The sequence below is a fragment of the Podarcis muralis genome, chromosome 13 (genome assembly GCF_964188315.1).
Source record: "Podarcis muralis chromosome 13, rPodMur119.hap1.1, whole genome shotgun sequence".
In the NCBI taxonomy this organism is placed as follows: domain Eukaryota; kingdom Metazoa; phylum Chordata; class Lepidosauria; order Squamata; family Lacertidae; genus Podarcis; species Podarcis muralis.
In genome coordinates, this window is record NC_135667.1 from 26498766 (window position 1) to 26523134 (window position 24369).

Here is a 24369-nt window from a genome sequence, read left to right on the forward strand (position 1 = left end):
GGTTGTCCCTGCAAATGTTCCTTATGTGCAAGCATATCAGCTTCCCAGATGGAATGATCTCTGCTCCCCCTTGCTGTTCTGGGTGATCTCCTGGCAATACCTCCTGAACCAAAAAACACCAAATAAATAAACAACACACCGAGTATTTCCTTTAAAATGTAAAAATCCCCCACTCCCAGATGAATATGTTGGCCTCCCAAAAGAGGACATGTCCAGGATTTTCTAGATGTATGGCAACCCTATCTGAGCACCCTGACAAACCAACATCTCCATATGGTTGGTTCTCCATATGATTCTCCATATGGTTCACAGTTGAGCTGGAGATATGCTGCCATATCTCCCTCATCATGGCTCAGTCAAGACCCCGACCGCTGACTTAAGCCTGGCAGATCTTAAGCTGGCATAAGCCGTAAAAAGGGAGAATCCTGGGGAAATGGTAGAGCAGAATGGGAGGGACTGGACCCTAAACCCATACATCTGACCTGACAACCCCACATAAATTAAGCCAACAAATAGGGTGGTCTAACCTAAACAGTTAAAAAGCAGAGACATCACCTTGCCAACAAAGGCCCGTATAGTTAAAGCTATGGTTTTCCCAGTAGTGATGTATGGAAGTGAGAGCTGGACCATAAAGAAGGCTGATCGCCGAAGAATTGATGCTTATGAATTATGGTGCTGGAGGAGACTCTTGAGAGTCCCATGGACGGCAAGAAGATCAAACCTATCCATTCTTAAGGAAATCAGCCCTGAGTGATCACTGGAAGGACAGATCCTGAAGCTGAGGCTCCAATACTTTGGCCACCTCATGAGAAGAGAAGACTCCCTGGAAAAGACCCTGATGTTGGGAAAGATGGAGGGCACAAGGAGAAGGGGACGACAGAGGACGAGATGGTTGGATAGTGTTCTCGAATCTACCAGCATGAGTTTGAATAAACTGCGGGAGGCAGTGAAAGACAGGAGTGCCTGGCGTGCTCTGGTCCATGGGGTCACGAAGAGTCGGACACGACTAAACGACTAAACAACAACAACCTAAACAGTATTTGAAGGCTCTGCCACGCTTAGGCCAGCTCAGTAAGCCAAAGCCCTGTTCCAGAATAGAGTTTGAATCAGAAATGCTTTACGCGGGCTTAACATAACTTTATGCCAGCTTCCCATGTATAGGATTGCTCCCTATTTTAAAATTTTATTTTAATACACATGACTAATGAAGGTTCATGTTTTCCTAGGTCTGCTCTATGTAAAACTTAATTTGATACAACATATTATCAAATTTGGAAAAGTTTTCCAGATATCCCTGGATAGGTGGATAAGACTCTAGTCTGAGTTTTCAGACTCTGTTGCAAAAGATCAAATGTTTACCTTTCAGCAGCCTTGGAAATTAACGTCAGAGACCACAGCTCTGAACATGCACTCTTTAACTTGACAAAGAGCCACAGGCCCACTTTGTATCAATTCAATTCACCTTTGGACAACATATTGAGAGGGGAAAGGTTGGTATATGAGTTATAGGGTAACCCAGAGGGCAGTTTGCTTAAATTCTTTGAAGTACGATAAGGCCAATGTCTATTTGTGCTGATTCTGGGGTGGAGGAATAACTTTGGCAGACTTTGTGTGACAAGATACCCCCTTAACAAATATAATGTGTAAATATTTTATTAATGTAATTATTAGCAGGGATATTTATTGTGTCCTAACCAAGTATACGACCGCGAGGTGGGTTCTCATTAACCCAACATGCATGTGATAAAGTATAAAAGCTCCTCTGCCCCTTTGCTCTTTCTACCTTTCGCATCATCAAAGCCCCTAAACAATTTGGAACCATGAAGTGGGTAACATTCATTTCTTTTCTTTTCTTGGCAAGCTTGGCCGCGTCAAAACACCTACCCAGAAGGTACCGGCATGCAGGTAATATGCCATTTTATGTCATATAATGCCATAAACCAGTTTGATTTGGTTGGTAAGATTAATGTTGCCTTTGTGATTTTTTAATGTGGGGGTTGAACCTCATTTTTAATAGCGATAGAAAAGTAAGTCAAGTGCACGATAAATACAGGGATTACTAATACATATTAAAGTCACAATGAGTGCAGTCCTGTGGCCCATGGGAGGCTGTCCAAGGTCCATAGGATCAGCTAGACTTCCCACTCTTGAGGGTACGGAGAAAGGAAGATCCAGCAGCCAATGTCTCCTCCCTCCACGGAGGGGTCCACTGCTACTTCATTTCTGATGCTGAAGTGCTGATATTGGGCAAGACTCATGCATCCCAGAGGCATGATGGGTGCTTGCATTCTCTTTTTAACTAATATGGCTGGAATTCTATACCCATTTACCACTGAGTAAAGCCTACCCAACTCAGTAGTGTTTTGGTCTGAACATATGTGCAAAGGCTTGTACTACTAGAAGCACTGAGTGAAATTTTGATTATTGTCTTCTTTACAGGACATCAGGACACCATAGCACAAGCTACCGAAGTGACGCCTGATGAGTTTCGAGGGATGTAAGTCTTTTCAGGAAATTTATTTCCAAATGACTTGAGCAGATACAGAGGCTATGAACTACCACTAGCTTAATATTCTGGACTGCCAATAACAAAATTGTATGAAGCTATTATCAAATGAAGCGAGACACATTGTAAACATTATAATCCAATATTGAGTTGACGAATCAGATTAATAGATTTAAAATCACTTGGTAAATAAATCGGGTTGCCCTTCAATTATTTTTTCAAGAATTATAATTATTTATCAAATAGGGTCTTACTATAACAAAAACCAACCCCACAGAGGGTAAGAACTGTCTTAGAAAGGTCACTCCCCATTGTCTCTGATGACCCTAAGGACAGGCTTGGTGTCACCAGTAGGCGCCTTTGGGAAACTGCCAAGATCTTACCACCTCTGTGGAGCCCACAGTTGTTGGTGTCTTTCATAAGCAAACCTGCATTAATCGGCTGCGTCTGAGAAGCTTCTTTTTTTAAGATTTCAGAAAATCTGCGGTGTATTCTGCAGTGTTGGGGGGAATTTGAAATGGCAGCTTTCCCACCATTATGACCACTTCAGCAAAGGAAGTCCTCTCAACAAGCCTAGAACAATATCTTCCTATGGCATAACTGTTTAAAGTTATCTGAAAGCAATCACAATCATTTTTATTTAAATGCTACTGTATGCACTACTAGTCAATTAATCTGCTCAAACTCATATAATGAATCTGGGAGGACTTATTAAATAGTGCAATAATCCTGGCTTGACTTATTCTCCATCAATAACTATTTGTACTAGCTGATTACATAAATAAGGTCAGCTCCTTCCTAAAGACTGTTTAGTTTCTCTATCTCATGAGGCCCCTATTTCCCCTCTGATATTTCTCATTGCATATTTTGAAAACCAGAGCTCAGATGCATTCCCATTCCTGGTCTGTTATACAAACTGAGACCCTATCCACATGGCTATGAAGTTAGGATTTCTTGCCCCAATATATATACAGTGGTACCTCGGGTTACATACGTTTCAGGTTACATACGATTCAGGTTACAGACTCTGCTAACCCAGAAATATTGCTTCAGGTTAAGAACTTTGCTTCAGGATGAGAACAGAAATTGTGCTCCGGTGGCGCAGCAGCAGCGGGAGGCCCCATTAGCTAAAGTGGTGCTTCAGGTTAAGAACAGTTTCAGGTTAAGTACGGACCTCCGGAACGAATTAAGTACTTAACCCGAGGTACCACTGTAATGGAATCTTTGCTTACATTGAATTGTATAAATGTCATTTTAATGTCTATCTACCCAGTTGTGAGAGATCTCTTTTAATCTCCTTACTATCCCATCTGGTTTTAACCACCCAAAAGAATGTGCTTGCTCTTAGAAGTCATGTAGAATATTGTTATACACAGAGGGAACATTTTTTCAAATAAATCATGTATGCATTTTCTAGTGCCCTAGTCATATCCTCTCAAGCCCTGCAACAAGCGACATATGAAGAGGTGTCAAAAGTAAAGAATGATATTGTAGAACTTCAGAAGAAATGTGCTGCTGATGAAAAATCAGATCCAGAATGTACAAAGCCTTTGGTAAGTGTTTGGGAGCTGAATTTAGAGAACATAGAAATAAAACTGTAAAGAAATGCAAAATATTGGGAACTGATCTATGCAGAGATGTAGCACTCTAAAATGGGGAACTTATTAGTTTTAATAGCAGGTTACATTTCTTGTTGGAACATATCCAGGTCTACTATCTGATATTCAGGGATCTGGTAAGATACATGTTACAGTATTTTGCTTTCAGATTGTTTTTAACGTTTTATGCTTTTATTTTATGGTTTCTATCATTTTAATGTTGTCAGCTGCTTTCGTAGGGGCAGTGCAGCAGACTTTGGAGGAAGGCAGGAGATGACAGATGGCCATCTAACCTCTGCTTAAAAACCCCCAAGGAGGGACAGCCTATGTTTTCAGGTTCTGTCTCCTGGCTCAAAATATCTGCCTCTGTTCACTGGCAGGAGCATTTTGAGTTATAGGTTATCAAAAATATTTGTAGACCCCACCACGTATCAGGACAGTGTACAACAAAGTTTCCATATACAAAATGTACAAAGTACAATAACAACAATATGGAACAATTATAAAGATGACTAGTTCATCTTTTAAAAGTTTCAGCAGAATAGACCTACCAACACAAAAATGTCTTCAAAAAATGTCTGACGATTAGCAGTGAGGATGCCTGCTAAATTTCTGCCAGAATAGTATTCCACAACATGGGATCCATGACCCTATATGTCCAACTTCTACTTGAAGCTACCGTAATCAGGCTTTTGAAAACTAGAGGGCAACTCTTCCAGATGATCTCAGTGATCAAACAGCAAAATAAGGGCTCATGCATTCTAGCGGTTTATAAACCAACTTAACTTTTCAATAAATCTGTCTGGTGACTGTCCTTTAAACCATGTAGAATATAGAAACTCAATTCTATGGACAACTGCCAGTTTAACATTTAAGAGGCTTATATGGTCCACCGTCCCCCCCCCCCACACACAAAAAAAAGATGTTTTCTTTATGTGGACTAAGCAAACAGGCGACTGCAATTGCAACCAGTTAAGAGAACACTTTGCTTCCCTCCACCAGGGTACCGTTTTTCTGGATGAATTTTGTCACGAGCAAGAAATTATTGCGAAATATGGATTTGCTGACTGTTGTGCTAAAGTTGACCCAGAAAGAAAAGACTGTATTCTGGCCCATAAAAATGGAACTCCAGGATTCATTCCTCCCTTTCAAAAACCATCTGCAGAGGAGGGCTGCAAAGCTTTTGAAGCAGACCCCGATCAAACCATGGGAAGGTAAGTAGATTGATTCAGTGCTGTAACTTTGAGGATTTGGCTGCCCTTTGTGAGAGGAACGAAACGAAGATAAGACGTACAAGTTTCTATTTCAAATCATCTATTCGATAACTGCAAATTCTGACTGCTACTTCATTCAAGCTGTCAAAAATGAAAGATAACCTCACCTCCAAACAGCTGTGCTCCTTCATCAATGTCCTAGCCAGCCAGTCTGTAATTTATCCCCACCTTCTCCTGGCCAGGGTTCTAGCTTGCTGACTAGACACACTATCGTCTAGGTTTTGCCATTCCATTCTCACCTATTTCCTCTTTTTCTTTTCAAACTAACACTTGATATGCTGTGGCAGCTGAGGATGCTCAGTCCTTACCAGGCTGGTGTGTGGTGGGATATCTGGCATTGTTTTGTTTTTTGTTTGTTTGTTTTAAGTAGGCATCTGCAAATCTGGGTGGCACGACCATGCTTCTCAGTGGTTCTGTTTAGGCTTCATAGGCATCTGAAAGGATTGCTTGAGTTTGCTATTGGAGGAAGTGATGTGGAATGCTACAAACTGACAAATCTCCTGCAATGAAATCTCTTGGATTTAAGTAGCCCACTTGCGTGCACAGTTGCAACCCGGGGCTCCATTGCGGGAATTTGAATTTATTTGTCTTTCCTTCTTCTTAGTAGTCTTGGATAAATGATTGCCCTCCCTCTGCTTTATATCATCATCTTAATTTATAAAGGTGCTGACTACCACATTCTTTCATGCAAGAAAGTGCAGTTCGTGTTATTGAAAGGCAACTTTTTATCCTAGGTATGTCTATGAAATTGCCAGAAGATACCCTTTTTCAAAGACCTCCAGCATCTTTGCAGGAGCTGGAAAATATAAGGAGGTACTGACAACTTGCTGCAAGGAAGCTGACAAAGATGCCTGCTTTACAGAAAAGGTATTCCGTTATCATCCAAATAATGTAGCTGATGGTTAAGGAATTTACCTCTGCTAGGTTCTTAGGATATTTTTTTCCTACCTGCTTAGACTACTGGTCAATCTAGCCAAATCTTGTCTACTCCTGGGATTCACACAGTAGGTTTTTTTTCTTTCCCTTCCCTGCACCAATCTAAACATTTTCTTTCTAAATGCAAAGGATTGGAACCTGAGGCCTTCTGCATATAAAGCAGGTGTTTTATCCCTGAAGCACAGTCTCTGCCATAATTCTTCCTCAGACTTTGGCATTCCCCTGTACGGGGGGAATAACAGAACGCAAAATGTTAGAACCTATGGCACTTCCTGGTTTTTGTGAAAACTAAGTAACATGATGCAACTTGTAATTTACTTATTTTTAAATAAACTTATTAAAAATACCTTTTGCAATAAAAAAGCATTGGCCCTGATTAACTGGAACACTCTCCCTCAATATAAATGCCCCAACCTCTAAGCCAGCCCAATGCAAGTCAAAACTCTCTCCCATGCTCTCTCCCACTCTTTCCTGCCCTTCTCTTGCCATAATTGCTGCTTGGACACTCACTGCAGGCAAAACTAAGTCTTCTAGCCCTTATACTAATACAAGCTTATACAACATTGAATACTATGTACCAATTTGATGCTAGAAGCAGTTGTCAATTACCATTCCTATCCAGCTATGTTAGTTGCTCATTTGGCTGCCACTAATGTCACTAGAAGGGAAGAAGAAATAGATGATAGATAGATGATAGATGATAGATAGATAGATGATAGATAGATAGATAGATGATAGATAGATAGATAGATGATAGATAGATAGATGATAGATAGATGATAGATAGATAATAGATAGATAGATGATAGATAGATATAGATACAGATAGATACAGATAGATGATAGGTAGATAATTCCAATGGAATTCAATGAAACTTAAAAGTGTTTTAACTTGCCCAATAGTTTTGCAATGGATGTTGTTATGGCACTATTTTTTTTAAAAAAAAATACTTTACATTTGCGTGTTCAGACCCAGAAATTCCCCCCTAAATAAATTCACGCTTGACTGAAATTTTAGTTTGGATTTTGGCAGAATTTAGGCCACAACTTTATTGATTACAGAAAGTGACTGGTTGCATAGGCTCCAGTTCGAATAGCTCCCTGCCATGCAGGTAGCACTGACCCAGGATTCCAGAATAGGTCAGCCAAGGGTGAAAACCTGGATAGGCAGAAAGTCGGGAACAAACTATGTCCGCCACCCAAATGTCCCCCTGGACTCAGGCACGGGCACAACCCCCTCTCAAGGGTTGACCAAACCATTTGAGTCTCTGGATTCCTTTAACAGAATACCCTTCACATAGGGATTGCCTATCCTGAACCAGGGCCTAGCCGCAAACTTACAAGTTGTGATGATATGCTACCCTGCAGGTGAAACCCAAATGGCAACAGCCAATCAGCCAAGTGGGGGAAATTCCTACCGTGCCCCTGTCCCAACAACAGACAACACACAACGGCATAGCAAGGTCAAGCACAAAGCCCTAAAAGTAGGGATAGGTGGGCAGGTGTTCCGAATGCACGCGCCAAAAGAGGAAGCTCTGGGTCACGTGCATGGGTATATAAAGGTCCCTCGATCCATTTGGACTGCGCCCATTGGCCAGATTGAACCCAGCTATGAGGGACCTACCAATCGGGTGTTGTGGCTTACCAATCTTACCCACCCACAACACAGGGATTCAGTTTCCAAGTCTCACCGCAACACATGCCCTCTTTAAGGGAGGACACAATTTCCACCCTATCCTAACATTTTTAGAATGAGTCAAGCACATTTTCCTTCTGATTTCCATTTTTGTTGTTGCCATCATCATTATTGTTGTTAAAGTGTTGTTGTTGTTGTTGTTATTGCTACAGGCAACAGAAGTCTCAAAGTATTTGAGAAAAGAGTTTGCTCGACAAAAGCAGATATGCTCTGTCCACAGGAAGCTTGGAGAACTGCCCCTGCGGGCTCTGTAAGTTTAGCTGCATTGGGGGTAGTAAGGGGGTGAGGTGGGGCAGAGTGAATTACCTACATAGATTAAGTGTTCCAGAGAAAGTCGAAAACGAGACTAAAATATATCCATGCAAAACATGTGCCAAATGCACTTGTTTCTCGGATAGCATCCTTTTGAGGTGTTCATAGTATTATAGCATCAGGAAAGAGCAATGTGAACATCAGGAAAGTTCCTGGGACATGACACTTTATCTAGCAGGAAGGAAGGAAGGAAGAATATGGGGGGTTCACAGGATGCTAAATTTTGTACCCAAAATTTTGAAGCTTTTATCTGCTTGTGTGGAGCCATGGAAAGCAACACACACAAGCACACAGCCCAGATAGGCAGCATTTCTAACACACACACACACACACACACACACACACACCATGTTTGATTGTAGGACACAATATGTTTATCCTACTGATAATACTAGAATTAAATTGTAGCTGTCATCCATCTCTCTTGGCACAATCGCAACATTTTGTTTATTATTTTTTTCAGAAAAGTTGCTCAGCTCAGTCAAAAGTTTCCAAAGGCAGATTTCCCTACAGTTCTCAAGCTTTCTGCGGATATTGTACATGCCTACACAGAATGCTGCAAGGGCGATACTCTGGAGTGCTTGCTTGATAGGGTAAGTTTTGTCAATTTCAATGTAATTGACTTCAACTCAGCAATATGTTCTTGCTCAGAAAAGCCAGTTGTTTGGCATTTGCTGAATTTAGAACAGAGCTGGGTCAGGCAGACATAAGGCTTGTAGGACCTATTCTTTTCTGTGCTTATGTGTGCTCATTTATGCATATCCTCCTCCTCATCATCATCATCATATTTATTTTTATTGTGCCTTTTTCCCTGGCTGGGACTCCCAGCAGCTTACAGACAAAATAGTAACAGAAAAGAACATGTGGTGGTGGTGGGGAATCAATAATTAAAAACAACAATTAAACATTCATAAAGTTAAAACTGAACATATATCAGTCGGTGCTCCAAAGCCTGTGGGAATAGAAAACTAGTCTTTGTCTTTATAAACTCTGCTGTGAAAGAATCGGCTGTAAGAAAATGAACTGCTTTTGAATCTCTGTGTTTACTGACCAGAAATAATGACAAGTTTCATTCCTGTGCCCATTGCGCCTTGGTCCCAGTCAGGCCAATGTAAAAGTGATAAATTTATTTCAGTTGAAATAAGTTTATTTCAATTATGGTTTTGTGACTTGCATTAATATGCAGGATAATAATTGTTATATTGCATAATAATAGTGATACGACAACAGATACTAACTTTCCCAGCTACTCTGGGTCTGCCAGATCACTGCCATAAATATTGACCAGATCCTTTCTTACAGGCTGACGTGTCAAAGTACATCTGTTCACATCAAGCCACTCTATCTTCTAAAGTGCACGACTGCTGTGAAAAGAGCCTGCTGGAACAAGGAGATTGCATAGCCCATTCGGAAAATGATGACAAGCCTGCAGATCTGTCTCCCACTGTCAGAGAATTCATTGATAACAAAGAAGTGTGCCAACATTATGCTGACAACAAGACTCTTCATCAGGCAAAGTATGCCATAGAAATCCCACACAATCTTTCATTCAACCCTACAGGGAGTTTTGAGTTTCAGCTAAACATGAAAACAGGGTGTTGAAGTGTGACTGGGGGGGAGGGGAGAGTCAGTTGGATATAACGATCTGAGCAAATAAATCTCCCCAAACAAGGACTGAAACAAAGTTGCAGGAAGACAAGAGGGAGAAGGCATGAAAGAGAGAGTAGAGAAGGAGCAGGCTGGGGCAGGGAAGAGGAAAGCTAATTTGCTACAGAAGCAAGTATAGAAATTCTTCCTCCACTCTGTCCACTCAAATGGCTGACTCCACAGGGAGAGTTACAGATAGGTAGCCGTGTTGGTCTGCCATGGTCAAAACAAAAAAAATTCCTTCCAGTAGCACCTTAAAGACCAACTAAGTTAGTTCTTCGTATGAGCTTTCGTGTGCATGCACACTTGTATTCACATGTATCTGAAGAAGTGTGCATCCACAGGGAGAGCGGCGCACAGACTAGGACTTCTGTATGATCACAGTAGTTTTCTAGGAGGGAGGAGAGCTCAGATAGCGTTTGCTGTTGTTGTTGTTGTTGACAGCAGTAGCAGTTTTTGTAGTTGTTCTTGATATCATTATGAGTTATCTTTCCAAGGCTAATATGGCAAAATTCAATAGGGGAGAGGGGCAGAGAGCGGCCCAACAGTGACATCCGTCTTTTCCCCATATAATATTCCTGGAAGCAACACAATGTGACCACTCTGCCAAATCTCCTCTGTTGTGTAAAAAAATCTCTGTCCTTGATTTGGATCAGGAGTGCCTGAAACATTCTCTCTCCCTCTCTCCCCCCTCCACCCCTCTCTCTCTCTCTCTCTCTCTCACACACACACACACCTGAATATTAATTGGGAGTTTCATATCTAATGTACATGAAAGCTGGAAGTATTGCTGAGATATATTTGAATTTATTTGAACACTAAGCCAAAACTGGGAACCTCAGACCAGGGACCAAATGTGACTTGCAAAGCTTCCATACTGCACCAGATTGGCTAGGGCAATCTGGCTGGGAATAACAACAACAACAACAAACAAACAAACAAACAAACAAACAAACTATGCAGGCCACACCCCTTACTAGCCTCATTTCCTTCAAGGACTTTTGCCTGGACGGAACATGTCCTTTAACTCAAATAATGATGTACAAATGTACAATTCAAATGTATTGCTGCAATTACTTTTGACTCTAGCCCTATACACCCCTGGCAGTGCCTCCCCTCCCTCCCTCCCACCAAAGGTTGCTGAGAAGGGAATGTAGCCCTCGGGCTGAAAAGTGTTCCCTTTCAGCGTTTATTTCTGTTGGTGTTAACACTGCCATCCTCATCTTCATACTCTGTTAATGGGATATTTCCTGTGTTTCAGGTTTGTGCATGAATATGGAAGGAGACACCCTGAGTTATCCCCAGAGTTGCTTGTGAGACTTGGCAAAGGCTATGGTGATTTGTTGGAGAAGTGCTGCCCTCTTGAGAATGTTGTGGAGTGCCTTGGCCATGGGGTGGGTTATGATTCATCTCCATACAAAGGATATTTGCTTGTTTCCTGATACGCAGAAGACAGGTTGTGAACATTTTGTAGGACAGGTAGAACTAGCTCTTACAAAGCAGGGATATCTCCTAGGACTACCTTGGATGCAAACAATTGGACCTGGGAACTTTAGGGTGGCAAAGCAACCCTTTGGTGACAGGCATTGCCTATGTTCGGGTAACGGAAATAAAATTTCCTAAGGTGCATGTTTTTAAGCAAAATGATATAATTCACTCCTCTCAGAGTAATGCATAGAACTAAATGTAATCACCCTGTGGACTTCACATTTCTCTGAATTATTTGATCCTGTACCAAAAATGTACAAAAGGGATGTTTAGAAATGTGAGTGTTAAGATAAAATTTGCACTTAAAGACATGTTTTGCCATAAATATGACTTTCCTTTGTTGCCTCATAATAGGCTATTGCCATCCTTTAGCTCCCTCAGATGGATTCTTCTGTGTTGCCTCTTACACTGTAGGAAATGATGCTGTGAAATTTCATGTTTAGCCATTTTTATGTTTTAAAAAATGCCTTTGTCAATCCTCCTCTATGTTTACCTTCAATAAAGCTCTTGTCTTCTTTTGCATAAAAGGCATGCTACAGAGCCTGTTCAAACTTCCTCTCAAAGCTGCATCTTTTCTTATAGTTCTGCTCTTAAAAATATACATATATCAGAAATTCTCCTTTCTTTCAGGAAGCAGAGCTCAAAAAACACATTTCTGACACCCTAGAAGTGATGAAGAAAAACTGTGAACTGCATGCGACAGCAGGAGACTACCTCTTCCAAAATGAGTATGTTTTTTATTGTCATAAGATTTCCAGCTTGTGAAAGGGGGCAAGATGCTCAACAATTCATGTGAGCTCAGGATGCAAAAAACCTTTCTGAGACAAAACAACTTCAATGATTGCCCCCGCATCTGTTGAAGAGTAAAAATTCTAGCTGTTGTGCATCTCTCAGGAATTCACCGTCAGCTAAGTAATATGGTGCCCTACTAGCTGTGTAACAAAAATCAGAGTAAAAACTATCTGTGTGTTTGCTTAGGTAGAAACAGAAGGCTTTGTGGGGATGGGAAGAGCTCATGAAATGAAACTCCTTTTCCCCATAGTCCCACCATAGTCCTTAAAAGAAGCCTCGCTTGTCTTCTCAAACCTGAGAGACAATGAAATTTCCTCATTACTGCAAGGCGGGGGGGGGGGGGGGTTAAGCCGGGACTTGCCAGAACTCAGTTCCAGCACCTTTCAGGTGGGCACCATTGCCATTCTAAGAAAACGAAGGAGGCATTCATAGTGAGTTCCGGCACCTCCTTTTCTTGAAAAATAGCACTGTTGCAAGCCCACCTCAGATGAGCATGGCATCCCAAATGTCCTCTGACTAAGATCTCTTTGCAGGTTGCTTGTCCACTACACCAAGAAAGCACCCCAGCTGACTTTTGACCAACTGTACGAATACACCAAGGGACTCACAAAAGCTGCTGCCAAATGCTGCCACGAAGATGAAGCCCACAAGCTACCATGTGCTGAGAAATATGTGAGCGTTTTCTTCTCCATATTTGCCTCTCTGTCTGTCCTTGCCCCTTCCCTTCCCACCCACCACCTCAGAATTCCATTAAGTGCCCAAACTGTTTGGGGATTTAAATGTAATGGCAAGCTATTGGAATCGGGCTGAGAAGTAGGGAGAAAGGTTGTTTTCTGCTGCTCCAGAGAAGCAGACACGGAGCAATGGATCCAAACTACAAGAAAGAAGATTCCACCTAAACATTAGGAAGAACTTCCTGATAGTAAGAGCTGTTTGACAGTGGAATTTGCTGCCAAGGAGTGTGGTGGAGTCTCCTTCTTTGGAGGTCTTTAAGCAGAGGCTTGACAACCATATGTCAGGAGTGCTCTGATGGTGTTTCCTGCTTGGCAGGGGGTTGGACTCGATGGCCCTTGTGGTCTATTCCAACTCTATAATTCTATGATTCTATTCTAAGTACAGAACAGCCATGGTCAGCCCAAGATATTGCAACATCTCTGGTGAAGTACGAAATGACATCCCTCTTATTCCATTTACGAATGCCAGTTACAATGGCATCAGGCTCTTGCTGGTAACAGGATAGCATCGTCCACTGCATCTAAGGGCACAGGTTTGGTCAGAGGCCATAGAAGCAGAGCTGTGCCCATTGCCTGCCCCTCATCACTTGCTTCCTAGGGATGGGCCATCTAGAAGAGCAACAAATGCTGGAGCATCATGCTCCAAACCATGAGACCCTCTACCCCCCATAACATCCCTTCCTTTTTGCATGTTGCAAAAATCTAATCTGCATGTGACATAATAATAATAGTAGTAATTTTATTACTTATACTCCGCCCATCTGGCTGGGTTTCCCCAGCCATTCTGGGTGGCTTACAGAACATATAAAAGCATAGTACAATGTCAAACATTTCAGGCTGGGTGTGGACTTCATGTCAGTGGTGGCTATGGCCCAAGGCGACACCTTTCACAAACTTGCAAGATACACGCACAGAGCATTCACATGTGTACAGTACAAAATTAGACACATTTGCCATGCACTGCATTACAATGAGAATGCATATCTGATTATTAAGCTAATGACTGGGAGGGGCAATTTCTATCCCTATCATGACAATGGACTTTTTGGAGAGGTTGAATGCCTAGCTCAGCTTTAGAATACAGATGAAAATAACTCTACCCTACAGGTACTCTTCACACATCCCCCTCCACAGTGATAGTATTATCACTGCCCCTCCCCAAATGATATATACTTCAATTTGCTTGCATTTTTTTCTAAACTAAAATGCAGTCTTTCTTCAAAGAGGTGTTGTTCAGCCTTTTGACCCCTTTGGTTACTGTTTTCTGAAACTCTTCCAGGTCTCCTTTGTGCTTGGAGAGATATGTCGGGAGCATGAAATGCATCACATCAACAAACAAGTGTGCAAATGCTGTGGTGACTCCTTAACTTTCCGTCGGGAATGTTTCAGTGGTTTAGGACCGGATCCAGAATATCAGCCTACACCATTTGCTCCCGACCTGTTCACCTTCCATCCAGATTTATGCACAGCTGATCCAGAAGTTCTGAAGCGCAAGAAGCAAAAGTAAGAAACCAGAAGCATGCAGCCCAATATTTGGCTGGTTATTTCAAATCAGTTAGTGTTTATGGACTTTAGCCTTCTTCACCACTTTAACTTCTGACCAAATGCACCTTGCTGCCTACACTCTGCCACCCTCTTTGGCTTCTCAGAAAGTTCTCCTATTTGAACCCCCATTCCTTTATTTATCCTATTGTCTTCCCAGCCCCCCTCCCTTAATATTTCCTGGGGTTTTGCCTTTCCTGCCCCTCTCTTCCCTAGGACCTTTTACCTTCCATTTCAGAGGGGAAGCATTGTCTCCTGCCTTGTAACATCATTTCCAACCCTATAATATCCCTAAAGATAAAGGTACTCCTGACCATTAGGTCCACTCACGGACAACTCTGAGGTTGCGCGCTCATCTCACTCTATAGGCCGAGAGAGCCAGTGTTTGTCCGCAGACAGCTTCTGGGTCATGTGGCCAGCATGACTAAGCTGCTTCTGGTAAGATCAGAGCAGTGCACGGAACGCCATTTACCTTCCCACCAGAGCAGTACCTATTTCTCTACTTGCACTTTGATGTGCTTTTGAACTGCAAGGTGGGCAGGAGCTCACCCCATTGCAGGGATTCGAACCACCGACCTTCTGATCGGCAAGCCCTAGGCTCTGTGGTTTAGACCACAGCACCACCCACGTCCCACATAATATCCCTAGTGGTGACCTAAAGTGATTATAATGACCCAATTTTGAAGTGATGCTTTGAAGAAAGGACATGCTTGGCCTGCTTTTACTCTCTCATCACTTTTCATGGGGCTAATGATTCCATCCTCCAACTTACTTTTGTTGTCGTTGCAGGCAGCTTGTCGACTTGATAAAGCACAAGCCCACAATCACTGATGAGCAACTAGCGGGCGTGGTTGTAGATTTCCAAGGCATGAATACACAGTGCTGCGAAGATGCTGACTCTAAGACATGTTTTGAAAGAGAGGTATTTTTTTAAAATGAAGACAAGTATCCATAGCATTTTTTTTTCTTTCACTGGCAGTGTGACAAGGCTATGGGCATATGGTGGAATATGAATGTGTGGCCCTGAACTCCTAGTCAGTGATGTGTGGCAAACAGGCATTTCTGCAGCTCTCTGAGAAGACACACCTCAGATGTCTTCATTAATGGGATGCAACTAGTGGGATTGCAGCTAGCAACACCATGAGCAGAAGGCATGGGAGACTAGATGAGAGATAATAAATGTGACTTAAATTTTTGCTGAGGACACTCAGTGCTATTTTTCCAGAAAAAGAGGTGCCAGAGCTCACCTTGAACACCTCCCTTGTTCTTTTATAATGGCAATGGTGCCCACCTGAGAGGTGCCAGAACTGAGTCCCAGTGAGTTCCAGTTAGAGAAAGCCCTGAGTATACTAATTCGGAATCAAGATAATCCTGAGGACTACTGTGAGCAGATGTCCTTAGGACTGCACTGAATACAAGGCAGAGAAAGAATCAAGTGCAGAAGTATCAAGTCCAGAATACTCAAATGGGGAATGGGGGAATACATTCTAGCTCAGATGCTTCAGATGCTTTTGTGTATGGGAAGCATTTGATGGTATACTGTTGTGTTCAAGACACACACACACTCACCACCACCACCACCACCACCACCACCACCAATCATTGGCTACAAAATGGTAGGTTACTATTGAACTGGGTTGCTACAGAGAAGATTGAGAGCTACCATAGCAGTAGACAACAGGGCTGTTCATAGACACCTCTGACCTATCCTGTGGTCCCAATCTACAATCCCTAGATTGGGCCAACCACCCTCTGCTGCTCTGTGAACCACTTATCCCACCCTGGATCTGTTCCCATAGTAAGGAAGGGGCAGGAGAAGCTAGGAGATGCTGCATGTCCTTCTTTCCCCCTCAAATTGGATTTAATCCTGTGGGGTACTGCACCTTGTTGAGTGACTTCCCTGCACACAAGGAGGCTGCTTGAGAAGGTACAGCAAAAGATTTGTTGCTGCTTCACGTGTGGCCTCCCTGCATGAAAGGGAAGCCACTTGTGAAGGAGTAGCAACCCATACTGCTCAGCTAGTAAGTGGGAGGATCTGACCTTGTGGGGTGCTGCTTTGAGGGACAGGAAAAAAGAAGAGTCTGGCAGGAAGAAGGAGAGGCAGAATAGGACTGGCATCTACCCACTCCTACCTTTTCCCACGAAGACATAACTGCCTATTCGGTTACTCCTTTTCATACTTTCGCCTTCTTCCTGCCCGGTACTACACCCTCTGACAGCCCCAATTTGCTTTGGACAGTCCAAATTGCAGCCATTTGGGGCCTGGCTAAACCAAGGCCCAGTTTTTCCTGAATCACTTCAATACAGTTCAGTTTGCCCAAATCTAGTAGACAAACAACTAACAATGAGTTTCCAGGAAACCAGGAACTGGGTCTCAAGGTTAAGGTGTGAGCAAGAGAACAACAACAACAAAATGTTTCTTTGTTTGAATGTGATGCTCTGGACATATGGAATTGTAATTGCTGCTTTTGCTGAACAATTAAAGTGAGACTGTGGGTGATGAGACAGAGTTTTAAGTTCCTTGCTTATGAAGAATTGGCTCTCCATATAATTTATGAGAGGCTGTTAAACTAGCATGATTAACTATTCATCCAGTGAAAGAACTATGAGGAATACTTTCCTTAACAATGTCTGAGGGAATTGTGTGTTTTTCTTCCAGGGTCCCAAACTGATTGAAAGGACCCGAACTGCTTTTGGAGAAAGCTAAACATCTCAGGTGAGCAGATGTGGAAGAGAGGCTTGTGTCAAGGTGTCTCCGTGATTTAGTACTGATGAAAAGACCTAACTGGTACCTGCTGTGGAGGCAGTTATGCACGGGGGACTATGATTGCATTGAAAGTTAGTGGATTGTTCTGTGTCCTTCCAGAATCATTTAGTTCTCTGTTGTTTTAGCTACATGCCTGATACATATCCATAGCCAAACATGACATTATGGATGTTCACGTTACATTATATGAGCACACAATCTGCATACAATGTCTGTGTTCACAAATAACTGGGGCAAACCCTAGTATAGTTATTCACTTGTATCATTCAACAGGTATATAGTCTATGCCCCTGTATAGACAATAACTGAGCTACACAAAGAAGTGTATGCTCTTTCACACAAACGTATGAACATTTGTACATGTGTAGACACAACTGGTACATGTATTCAGTGTAATGCATAATTATGCTATGACAAAAGGCTGTATATCTGAATCATTTAGTAAGCATGCCTTCCAGATTCATATAATACACTTCCCTTGGAGATACAGAGAAATGCAGATGTTGAGATATTAAAAGATTTTATTATTTCAAAGTTCTGAAAGGAACCAAAGTTTGTAGGGTCTATTGCGTCCATCACACATTTGCTTCACTATGAACAAGATTGTCAGGATTTTGGATTACTTCAAAAGCTTTCCAAACTTGTTGGATGAGGGGTGTCAGTGGAAGAAAAGACAGGTGATTTTATTTCATAGGAGCCAAATTTTCTCTTTTAATAGTCTCTATGGACATAACAAACACTCTTGTTGTAAGCATGATTCTGAAAAGCAGTTACTTCGATGGCATTTTTTCACATTATTCAGTGGCAGGCCCAAGTCTGTCAGTGGCAATATAGAGCATTCAGATGAAATGCATGGTAGCAAAGACACATTGTTCCTACATGCAGTTAACTGTTTACATTATCAAGTGCACAATCTGAATTCAAGTAACCCCCTGTCCCAGCACCCACATTTTCAACTTGATATTCAGACTTGGAAAGGTACAAGATCCCCCCAAACTCACATCTGAGTCTTCCTGGAATTTATCTTCCCTCATTATGAGTGGAACATTCTTAAGTGGGACGAATCAACTCAGTCTTACAGGAAGATCTTTATGTAACTAGTAATGGGACTGTATGAATTGAGTGAGGTAGCTTTTATTTTCTAAAATGTTCTGCAGGTTAGCCTTGGGACTTGTTCATTTATTGGTTCTTATTTTCTTCTAGCTCAGCAATGGAAGAATCCTGGAGATAAAGTCCAAATATGCTCAAGCGCCCTCGAATGCTTGCTTCCTTGTTAAATGTCACCCTTCTAATTCAAAGGAAATGATGATGTGATTCTTCCATAATCTTCATCTCTCATGACAGTCGTACTGTCGAGAATGAATAAAGTCTTTAAACAAATAAACATCCCCTTTGCAGTCCAGTGATTCATTTAATCAGAGCTAAAACAAATGTGTTGTGATTTTGTGCATGGATACTCTGTTAGTGTGGGGGAGTAGGGTGGGTGTAGGACCTTTGGGGGCACTCTGTAACTATTGCTGCCAGAAGACATTTTTCAGGTGTGTGTGTAGAGCAATTCAGCAGGCCACATTACCTGCTTCTCACCTTCACCCACCAATTCTAGAGCTCCCACCAACATGGATGTGCCAGCTCCTTTACCATTATCTTGTCCCAGATTCCTTAAGCATGTTTGCAGCCTGACTCGCATCTGAGATGTTCACCATGTGTGGATGAATGGAAAAAGATTTAGGTGTTCTTGCCCTTCCTAGCCAAGTAAGGCACACCTCTGATAGTTTAGTCTTTATTGACAAGAAAAGCATGTACAGTAGCTTCGACATTGCTCCAGATACACACTCATACACACTTCTAGCCTCAAGGCAGATGTCCACAGGTCCAGGCCCTGTGGAATAGTTGCAGCAACAGGGAGACTCCATCCTCCACTGCCAGCCTACATACCCTGTTCTGATGGGTTACGTGCCTGCAACCTGAGATTTCTCTTGCATGGAAGTCGCTGCTTCAAGACCTTCCTGGTTCTAGGAGACAGCAGAATGGGGGAAGGTGGGGAGTCTACTGACCCATCTGTTGGCTCAACAGCCTCTTCTTCTGCTACATCTGGCACACTTTCCTCCATCTCAGGCTGCCCTGACTCTCCGTCCTCTCCTGGCTCTTGCCTTGCAGGTGGTGTCAAACCCCACAAATCACCTCTCCTGGGTATCTGTCCTGGTCCCTGCCTCCACCCCACACTCTTTGGAGTGCTACCAGCCCCTGAGAGTAGGTCAGTTCTACTCATTGCCTCATGTCAGGCTATAGATTGAAAGGGCAGGACTGGATTGTATGGAATAAGATTTCAGGGACAATGTTCTTGTAACACACAAAAACCCCTCCCTCCATGGAAACAGATAGCACTTGAGGATGAAGGCTCTGCAAAACCATTTTTTCCTGGTCTGAACATTTTCTAACCATATAGTAATTTTATACGTCCGGAAGCATTCAAGAAAACCATCTTCTTCCTTTAGTAAGGGAAGGGAAAACAGCCCAGAATCTCTGCTTTCTGACTCAATTTTCTTATTTTCTCCATCTTGGTCCTAGCAGGAGAATATTCTGCAAAATGATTCCTTTTCTTGGCTGGGTAGGGACAGGCTGTGAGGATGTTATAGCTCTACACAAGGGCCATGCAATGCCTCCCTGCCCCTCATATGAGTAAAATAAACTTCTGCGACCATGAGCCCAGCATATTCATGAAAGCTTCCCATGCAGTTCTGTGTGGCAGAAAGTTACTACACAAGAGCTTAAGGGCATAGAAGAGTCATATGGTCAAAAGTGCATGCCACATTTGGGATGTAAAATGGATTGGCTGGATGCTGCATGGATGTCCATGCTGGGAAGGGCACCTGGGATCTTAATACACACAGTAAAAAAAAAAAAAGGAACAAGATAGAGGGAACTCAGATGTTGAGATATTAAGATATGTTATTAATTCACAGTTCTGAAATGGAACCAAGGCTTGTGGGGCCTATGCAGGCATGGCCAAACTTGGCCCTCCAGATATTTTGGGACTACAATTCCCATCATCCCTGACCACTGGTCCTGTTAGCTAGGGATGATGGGAGTTGTGGTCCCAAATCATCTGGAGGGCCAAGTTTGGCCATGCCTGGTCTATTGCATCCATCACACATTTGCTTCACTATGAACAAGATTGTCAGGATTTTGAATTACTTCAAAGGCTTCCCAAATTTGTTGGATGAGGGGTGTCAGTGGAAGAAAAAACAGGTGTTTTTATTTCATATGAGCCAAATTTCCTCTTTTAATAGCCTCTATGGACATAACAAACACTCTTGTTGTAGGGATGATTCTGAAAAGCAGTTACCTCGATGGCATTTTTTTTCACATTATTCAGGGGCAAGCCCAAGACTGTCAATGGCAAAGGAACAAGAAAGAGGGAAACCCCATGTCACATTGTGATTATTGCTTGAATTTATATCATCTGGTACTCCATGGAATGTTTTTACATGTAAACAGTAAAACACATACAGTGGTACCTCAGGTTACATACGCTTCAGGTCACATACGCTTCAGGTTACAAACTCTGCTAACCCAGAAATAGTGCTTCAGGTTAAGAACTTTGCTTCAGGATGAGAACAGAAATCATGCTCCAGCGGCAGGAGGCCCCATTAGCTAAAGTGGTGCTTCAGGTTAAGAACAGTTTCAGGTTAAGTATGGACCTCCAGAATGAATTAAGTACTTAACCTGAGGTACCACTGTACAAACATACCACATACCCATGAGTCTGATTAGACTCCTGGGAGTGATGGAAATAAATATGGATAAAATTCACTGCAGCATCTCCTTTTTCCTTCCGCCAGTACAGAGAAAAGTAAGAGAGAGAGCCTCTCAAACAGCTATGGAGAGAAAAGGATATGATACACAGATGAAAAGGCGAATCACAGCGGCTACCCAGAAAGAAAACACAGGTCACAATCAGGCACGAAAAAGAAACATGTAAACATGCAGGAAATTACCCAAGATCTACCTGTAAACAGCTCAGTAAGTCAATCTCATGGTATACATTTCAGTCTGTTTACTGGTGACCTTATTAATAAAAAGCAAGTTTTATTCCAAGTGAAACATATTTATGGATTCTCTAGTCCAAAGTCTGCAAAGTTTAGATGTGCAGAAAAGTCACCATGTAACCAAGAATGGTACCATTTCATTCAATAAAGAGAATATTATTTTCTGCACTTCCTTATTCCCCTAGGACATTGAAGAGAATGAGTCAGTCTGTCCCTCTTTGTTTATGCATGCTGGAAACCTGACATGGGGAAAGACATACAGAGATTGCGCCCAAAGTCTGCCATTACCCCTTTCTTGTGCATAGTTGCTGTGGGATGATTCAAATGACTTTTTTCAGTTTTGGCTGATATCATAATAGCTGCTTGCACTGGGATAGCTTAGCCACAGTTGTTGAGGCAATGATACTCCAGTACTGTAATTCCCTTTTAGATCTCTCATCCCCAGCAAATTGAAAGGTACTTAGCACAAAGTTTCCTGGATCTATTTGTCTGAAATCTGGAAGGTTTCTTACCAAGCAGTGCCTCTCTCATGTAGCCTATTTTCTAACCGTTTTCCAAAAAATACTATCCTTCTGAAATTTGGCAGAAATAGTGGCTTCAGAGTCACCTTGCTCAGAATAAAATCCACTTCTGCCTAAAAATAAATAGACACTTCATTAAAAGCAAGCAAGCAAACAAACTAACTATCCAACACAAAAACTAACACAAAGCTGCCCATCACAAAAGATCCTGACTTATTTTCTTGTAATTTGGGGTATATATATTTTTCTGGAGGGGCTAGTATGCCTGCAAATTTCATCCACTTCTGTGAACAGGGAGAGAGAAAGCAATGGTGACTCCAATACTGTATTACACCAATGAATACTATGTGAGGTTTTCCTTGTGTCTGGTACAAAAACTACAGTTAGGACAATATGCTGCAGCATCATTGTTAACAACAGTGAGATTATGTGGGGACATTGCACCTTTGCTCAAATAAGTGTACCAGCTGCCAAGTTTAAGGAGTTACTGTTAACATATAAAGCCCTAAATAGATTGGGGTTAGTTTATCTGAAGACTTGCTTGGCCTCACACATTCATACTCTATAGCTCCAAGCCTGTGCCAATTTGTAGTTGCACCAGTGCCATGTGAACTTTGTTCTTAATCAGGGAGGAAATATTCAGGGTAGCACCAATATTTATAACTCCTTGCCTTTGAACATCAAATAGAATCTCTCGTTGGACTGTTTAAAATGTTTCCTAAAACATTCTTTCTGTTGACAAGTTAACCTACATGTGGAATAATTTTATTACGTCTACTAGTTTTTAATTTTTGTTGTGTTATCTGGGGGTTTTTTCCAGGAGGGAATACAATATTCTATATCAAACACTTAGAGATTTTACATTTTTAACAGACTATACATTTTGTTAACTGAAGAAACAAAAATTATTTATTAAACAAGCAATGGTTTATTGGTGACCTAAGTCAACCTACTTGATCACATTGGGGAACATGTGTCAAAACATTCTCCTCCTCCTCCTCCTCTCTAAAATGGTTGTGCCATCTCTTTGCAGGGACTACACAGCCACACAATGTTCAACCAGTCATCTAGAGTGGTGGAATTCCTTCTGCATGGATTCTCTGATACTCAGGAACTGAAGACATTTCAGTTCATTATATTTTTGATCATATATGTGATCGCTGTCACTGAAAACCTCATAATCATCACAGTCATCTCTCACAGTGCTCAGCTTCACAAACCCATGTACTTCTTTCTAGCCAATCTGGCATTCCAAGACCTTGGCTCCATATCTGTCTCAGTTCCCAAATCCTTGGCAAATTCCCTGATGAACACCAAGACCATTTCATACAATGGATGCATATGCCAGGTTTTCTACTTTATGTTCTTCACTGTATCTCATTTTTTCCTCCTTGGCATCATGGCATATGACCGCTACTTTGCTATCTGCAATCCTCTGCACTATGAGACTGTGATGAACAGAAAAGCATGTGTCAAAATGGCAATCAGTGCATGGATTACTGGGCTTATCTATTCCACAGTATATACTGGCAGTACATTCACAATTGAGTTCTGTTCTAATGACATCAGTCAGTTTTTCTGTGAAATTCCACAGTTATTCAAAATTTCTTGCTCTGACTCATATCTCATCGTATTTTGGATTATTTGTGTTGGTGACTCTCTGGCCTTTATCTACCTTGCTGTAATAGTTTATTCATACGTTAAAATCTTCAGTGCAGTTCTAAAAATTCCTTCTGCCCAGGGAAAAGAAAAAGCCTTCTCAACTTGCTTGCCACATCTTATTGTAATATCTTTATATTTTGTTAGCGGTTCATTTGTTTATCTGAAGCAAAGCTCTGTGTCACTATCATCAAGTGACACAGAGCTTTTGGATATTGTTGCTTCTATGTTCTATTGCATGTTTCCACCAGTTATGAACCCATTAATCTATAGCATTAGGAATAAGGAATTGAAAACAGCATTATGGAAGTTGAATGCAAATCTCTTCCACCAATTCTCCCCCAATTTCTAATGGCCAGAACATGGATTACCTTTATATTTCCATCAAAAAAACTGTAAATAATTTCTAAACATTTATTATACATAAATCACTATTTGAATACCAAATGTAATCCTTTGAAGAACACACTTTCTAACTAACAACAATTTCTATATTTGTTTTCCTGTGCTCTATATTAAAGAGTGGAGACATTTTTGTCAGTTTGCTTATTTTGTACTTACTTTCTCACACTGTTTTCTGTTTGTTCTGCTGCATTGTGTCAGATCCATGGTAAGTCAGAACTATATTTTTCAGCTTGATTATATGCATGCCTTTGCAGATGTGGGTCCATATTGGCCTAATAAAGCAGATTTTCACCTGCAAGATCTGTGCATCATTGAGTGGGTGTACTTGTCTTTAGACTCATGTGAGTTGATGGAGATAGGCCCATGAGAAGTGGTTTTTCTGGATTCACAAAGTTGCAAAGATTCTGGCAAAGGAGCTACAAACAACCCACCAAGTCCAATTT

The 24369-nt window shown here is 41.7% G+C and overlaps 2 protein-coding genes across 3 annotated transcripts; both read left to right on the plus strand.

Annotated features, from left to right (window-relative positions):
- The first annotated feature begins 1749 nt into the window (after positions 1 to 1749).
- On the plus strand, positions 1750 to 18680 carry LOC114582038 (alpha-fetoprotein-like). 2 transcript variants are annotated; one of them, XM_028702806.2, is made up of 15 exons: positions 1750 to 1905; positions 2440 to 2497; positions 3924 to 4059; positions 5107 to 5318; positions 6113 to 6245; positions 8163 to 8260; positions 8786 to 8915; positions 9625 to 9839; positions 11231 to 11363; positions 12088 to 12185; positions 12783 to 12921; positions 14263 to 14486; positions 15315 to 15447; positions 17185 to 17241; positions 18496 to 18680. In XM_028702806.2, the coding sequence occupies exons 1-14, from the start codon at positions 1821 to 1823 to the stop codon at positions 17230 to 17232; spliced, it is 1842 nt and encodes a 613-aa protein (XP_028558639.2). In that variant the 5' UTR covers positions 1750 to 1820; the 3' UTR covers positions 17233 to 17241; positions 18496 to 18680. The 2 variants fall into 2 exon arrangements, with proteins under 2 accessions (XP_028558639.2, XP_028558640.2); XM_028702807.2 differs by having other exon boundaries at positions 18501 to 18680.
- A 1714-nt stretch (positions 18681 to 20394) lies between these two features.
- LOC144325115 (olfactory receptor 14A16-like) lies at positions 20395 to 24224 on the plus strand. The gene is made up of 2 exons (XM_077917230.1): positions 20395 to 21315; positions 22896 to 24224. Exons 1-2 carry the CDS (start codon positions 21277 to 21279, stop codon positions 23871 to 23873), a joined length of 1017 nt encoding a protein of 338 aa, XP_077773356.1. The 5' UTR covers positions 20395 to 21276; the 3' UTR covers positions 23874 to 24224.
- Positions 24225 to 24369: the final 145 nt, after the last annotated feature.

What these genes read in the sequence shown, in the direction of transcription:
- LOC114582038 (XM_028702806.2), top strand. Translation starts at nt 1,821, where the DNA reads ATGAAGTGGGTAACATTCATTTCTTTTCTTTTCTTGGCAAGCTTGGCC. An exon ending in CCTGATGAGTTTCGAGGGAT is followed by an intron (nt 2,498 to 3,923) that starts GTAAGTCTTTTC and finishes TGCATTTTCTAG; the next exon opens with TGCCCTAGTCATATCCTCTC. An exon ending in TGGAGTGCCTTGGCCATGGG is followed by an intron (nt 11,364 to 12,087) that starts GTGGGTTATGAT and finishes CCTTTCTTTCAG; the next exon opens with GAAGCAGAGCTCAAAAAACA.
- LOC144325115 (XM_077917230.1), top strand. Translation starts at nt 21,277, where the DNA reads ATGCAGGAAATTACCCAAGATCTACCTGTAAACAGCTCA. An exon ending in ATCTACCTGTAAACAGCTCA is followed by an intron (nt 21,316 to 22,895) that starts GTAAGTCAATCT and finishes ATCTCTTTGCAG; the next exon opens with GGACTACACAGCCACACAAT.